Source organism: Cyphomyrmex costatus, unplaced genomic scaffold (assembly GCF_001594065.2).
Source record: "Cyphomyrmex costatus isolate MS0001 unplaced genomic scaffold, Ccosl1.0 scaffold83, whole genome shotgun sequence".
NCBI classification, from domain to species: domain Eukaryota; kingdom Metazoa; phylum Arthropoda; class Insecta; order Hymenoptera; family Formicidae; genus Cyphomyrmex; species Cyphomyrmex costatus.
In genome coordinates, this window is record NW_017280408.1 from 40,199 (window position 1) to 45,840 (window position 5,642).

The window sequence follows — 5,642 nt, forward strand, 5'->3', positions numbered from 1 at the left end:
AAGAAATATACAACGCGTACATTTCTTCATATAGTATCTCGACTTAACATCTAACACATGCGTATAAGGTAGGCTTCTATTACAATGCCTTACTGATGAGTCCAGTAATGGAAACCGGGACGAAACGCCAAAAAACTATGTGATATTTTTCGTAATATAAAGAATAAATTAAAGATCTATTTACGGAATTTTAAATTATTATCTTCATATTTAATTGTAATTAATTAAATAAAAATCGGTGATATTATAATTCTACTGTAGTATTTATGCGTTATATCTGAATGTTATCAGCGCGCAATTATGGGGGGACTACATATGTAGTATATAAAAATTCACGCATAATTATAATAAGCACTTTGATCCAGCTTTAACCGTTATAGGCGGTAATCTTTCCTCGTTTGTTCAAATTTTTTTTCAAATTTTCTTAAATATGTGTATAACATTACAAATTAATTTGTAGTTATTAATTACATTATATATATATTTATTAAAATTGAAAATTTATTTTTCACTAATTACCGCGGAAAAACTTATTATAATCTTATTATATAGGTCTTCTTTATTTTTCTTTTAAACTAATAGATATCTCAAATTAAATAAAATTGTTGCGTACATATATAAAATGAAGAATATATAAAAGTTGCATATATATAAAATAAAAGTTTTTGAATAATTGTAATATAATGCCATAAAAATTTATCACGTAATAATAAAATAATTATTTTTATGATTAATGAGCAACTATTAATATCAGTTTCCAATTTTATCAGTAATTATATAACATACACACAGTGATAAAGTCCATTTTTTAAATCCAAAAGTGAAATAAAATTATTATATATAAAATAAAGAAAATATGGAAGTTCCTGAATAATTGTAATCAAATATGTAATGTCACATAAGAATTTATTATATTAATAAAAAAATAATTCATAATTTTGATAATTAAAAGGCAACGATTAATATCGATTTCCAATTTTATCATTAATTACATTAAAATGAACAATTCCGTTAGAGATTAAATAAAATTATTGCATGAAAAAAAATAATATGAAAGTCTGAATAACTGTTATCAAATAAAAAGTAATAAAAATTCATTATATATATATATATATATGTATATCTCAATAATAAAAAAGAAAAAACCTAAGTACTTACGAAATAATATGGTTCCATATAGACTTCATAGAGATCGCTTCTAGTTCCAGGATATCCCGGCAGACTTCTAATAAACAGAGTTCTGTCGTTCACCGAGTCCGTCGTCTTGTCGTACGGTCCGGCTCTCGCGATTGTAATCATACCGATCAATATCGACAGCCGCCACATCTCTCGAGCCAGGAGTTTCGAAGGCGTATCGGAAAGATTTAGCAGTAATTTGGTCCTCGCGAGGAATCCTCCAAGTCGATCAGATAAAGCAGGTCTGACGGCCAGAAGAACTCGATGGCGACTCCAAGATCTGCTTGCTGTGTTTCTCCTTCCTCCTTCTTTCTGCTGTATTACCTCCACTTTCTCGACTCGATTGCCACGAGACCTGGCAGCCCGAGATTCATTCACTTTTCACGATAACAATCTCGAAGCCGTACCGATCAAGGAGCTGCCTCCGGAATCACCGCTTTTCAAAGACTGCTTTCCTCGGAGAAAAAAAGAAGAAGAAAAAGAAGAAGATGCTACAGTAGCAGCAATAGAGGTAGAACTACAAGCTATCGGTTAGATTTCCCGTGGAGTATATTCATGCATTGCGTCATTGGCGAGTCACGACGAGGACAAGGCAGGTTGTACTTGAACGCCAAGCTTGAGGAGCGCTGTGACACCAGGGGGTCTCGATCGTGGATTAACCTCGCTATCGGCTCATAATCGGTGATTGCATATTTAAAACCTGCCCTAGTCTCTTCTTCTTCCTCTTTTCAGACACATTAGTTCGGTGCATCGTACCCTGCCCAATGCACATCTATCGCATTCAGTTTTCCAATACACGTGGCCCACGCTTGAGATTGGCTTAGTGAAAGCGAAACGTGTTCCGTGGGTGCCTCTCACTGTAGGCTGATAGATCTCTTATACTCCGTGGACTAATCTGAACATAGTCATCTTATAAGTAATTCCGAGAGGCGATCGTGAAAAACTGCGAAAACCAGGACGGACAACTTTCGTAATTATCCAACTAGAATAGCAATAGCTGTTGCGTAAACTTCATCATCGTGAAGGGCAAAAGGTTGATCTGAATTAATTGATTTTTGGATGGGAATGAATTAAATTACAGAAAATGATAGAATCAATTAATTGCGTCATATAACGCGAACACTGATTATCTGAACACTGATTGAAAACTCTTTAATACACTCACTTTGACGCGACTCTTTACTCCTGATTGAAAAACTTTAATACATTATATCTTTTTGTAATGAAAAATAATAATGTAATGAGCGAACAAAAAGATATTGATTTAATTCACTGATATCATGCTTGTTCTTCATTTTTCTTATTGTATATTTAAGCGTTTCATATTTTCGCATGGCTTTTTATTATCATTATTGGTTTCATTTTATTCGTACTTTTTCATTATATACATTGAGTTTCAGAAATTTGTATTATAGCTTTTTAATTTATAATTTAAAATAATTAATGAAGACTGGATTAGATAGATATTTTTTTGATTTATTGTTAGTAATAAAGGTTATATATATATATAACTTATTATATATATATGTGTATATAATATTACACATTTTTATATAAGATACTACGTGTCGTATTACTGATTTTTATTTGGTAGATCTTTTTAAATCAAGAAAAGAACACATTACTATTTACGTCTTATACAATTATTAATTTTATTTTAACTACATAATATCTTCTTCGTATTCAGACCTCATAGTTGAGTAATTATATATGAATTTTAATATATTACAGAGTGTGATACGTTTGGAGGATTACCACGATTCTTTTTTTTCAGAGAAATTTGGAGTTTTGTGTGTGTGTGTGTGTGTGTGTCGAGATAGCGAGACAGTTAATAAATAACAAAATAACAATTGTGTGATATTAAGGGGATCCTAAATTACCCTACAGGCCTCTATATTACCGACAAAATCGTATAATTTTTTATCGTTTTCAGCATAGATTGAACTCAATTTTGAAATTTTTTATTGTTTTTAGCATAGATTGAACTCAATTTTGAAATTTTTTATTGTTTTCAGCATAGATTCTACCTCACAGATACGTATTAATGCGTATACTTTAATTCTGTAAAAGGATTTTCGAATCTGTGAATGACAAAAAAAGTATTTACGATACAAAAATTATACGATTTTGTCGGTAATATAGAGGCCTGTAGGGTAATTTAGGATCCCCTTAAAGGCAAGAATCAAAAATTAAGAAACATTCAAAAACTAAATTATAATAAAATTAATTTGAATACAAGGACTCTTAACATAAAATTGACAATTATATAATATAAAGGACTAATAAGAGTCAAATAATTAATTTGTCAAATTTCAAATAAAGAGATAAACTACATTTTAATTATATATACTGATTTAATTAGTCGACAAATTTTACATTAAATAACGTGCGCATTACATGTTTTGGTTGTATGATTCAGCCCTCTTCGAATGCTTGTACAATCCCGCAATACAATATTTTAAACAACAATATCTAAATAAAATAAAATTTATCTTATTATATTTCAAAACAGCAATATCCACATAGCGAAGAACATTTAGACCGGATAAAAACGTATAAAAGGATTAACTATACTATGTATTAATTATACAATTTTGTGATTATCTATAAGCCAATTATAGAATTTTGCGAATATCTATAGACCTCTGATGGCGGGTCGACGTAGTAATATTCTTCGCAATATTTATCCAAAGTAATTCCATGTATGAAATACGTATATACCTGCCATTAGAGGTCTATAGATATTCGCAAAATTTTCGCCAGTGCTTTGATACGCGTATATCTCTTTGTATAGAATCTCTACTAAATAACTCTCTCAGGTGTATAAGGTAAGCTTCCATTACAATACCTTACTGATGAGTCCAGTAGTGGAAGCCGGGACGAAACGCCAAAAATTACGTGATATTCTTCGCAATATACTAGAATAAATTAAAAGATTTTAACGAATTTATTGGCTCGTAACCTTGTTTCTCTTTATTAGTTTGGAATTTATTAGTATCCGTTGAAAATATTTTAAATCTGCAATTATTGAGCTAATAAATTAATATTAGGTGCTTGAATTAATTTTTGCTGTTGACCAGGAGAGGTTAGTATTTGTGTTGTCAACATGGCCGAAAGTGACTGCTTATGTATATGAAAGTACTATCAATAGGCTTTAATAATCAGTATATAACATTTGATCGAATGCCAAGAACACAATCTTTTATCACATTAAAAATGTCGGATTTCGTACCAAAAAAAGAGCATTTGCGGGAAGCGTTATTTTTCTATTTTAACCTAAAGGAATCTGTTATTGAAAGTCGTTTGCTAGTGGACGCTTAAGGGATCATGCTCTATTTGAAACAACTTGCAGAGATTGGTTTAGAAGATTTAAAAACAACGATTTTGATGTAAATGACAAAGAGCACCCTGGTCAACTAAAACATTTAAAGATGGAGAATTGGAGGCATTACTTCAAGAAGATTCACGTCAGACGCTCAAAGAGTTGCCGGAAACATTAAATGTCGATATGTCAACCGTTAGCAAACGTTTAAGAGCAATGAGAAAGTTCCAGAAGTTAGGAAATTGGATCCCACATGAATTGAGAGAAAGAAACATTGCAAAACATTCAGCCATTTGTGAATTACTGCTTCAAAGACAAAAACAGAAGTCGTTTTTGCATCGAATTGTGACTAGCGGTGAAAAATGGACTTGTTACGACAATCCTAAACTCAAGAAATCATTTTTTTATGAATGCACCGTCCCGGTTAACCATTAATATCAACGCCAAAATAGGATATTCATGGAAAGATGATTTAGCGTGATCAAATCGGTGTCATGTACTATGAGCCGCGATATCATCCGGTGAGGTCGCGTGTCCGCTCATCGTCCGGCGCAAACGGTTTCTCACACGTGACAGTGCGTCGCGCTACGGTATACCTTCCATTGTTTCAATAAAGCTTCCATGGGAACGTTAGTGGATACTTTATTTTTCACGCGCCATGTCTTTGAGTTCGTGTGCGAACCACACGCAACGAAATTCTTATCGCGCCGGAACCGATAAGCCGATGACGCGTCATCGTACGAGCACCACACGTAGCATCCAATGCTGAATACCTCATAGTCCAGTAAATAAGCCGGAATATGTGGAAAAGTTGCGAAACAGCACCGATTTTAAAAATTCTTGTTGTCCCGTATTCTGTAGACCTTCAGGAACATTCATCACCACTAACCCTTGCCCTACCTCAAAGAATGAATTAATTAGGGTAGTTTTAACCCTCAAAAACACCCCCACGAATTGCAGTACCAAAAATTTACAGAAAAATTTATTGTTTCGGCTTGGAAATCGTCTCTCGGGGGTTTTCGAGGTCGCTGATCACGAATCCGAGGTCCATTTGTGCGCTGGGATGGTTTCAACCCCTAAAAACCACCCCCAGTGACGACAAATATAAAGATATTCACTATTTCGGCTCGGAAATCGTCTCTCG

At 32.9% G+C, this 5,642-nt stretch overlaps 1 protein-coding gene across 1 annotated transcript in view; it reads right to left on the reverse strand.

The window, feature by feature from the left end:
- Positions 1–1,428, reverse strand: part of LOC108781533 (superoxide dismutase [Cu-Zn]) — a 40,455-nt gene extending 39,027 nt beyond the window's left edge. The window contains exon 1 of the mRNA XM_018549510.1: positions 1,159–1,428. Within this exon, the coding sequence (XP_018405012.1) occupies positions 1,159–1,326 (168 nt within the window). The 5' untranslated portion in view covers positions 1,327–1,428. The remainder of the gene's footprint in view (positions 1–1,158) is intronic.
- Between the last annotated feature and the right edge of the window lie 4,214 nt (positions 1,429–5,642).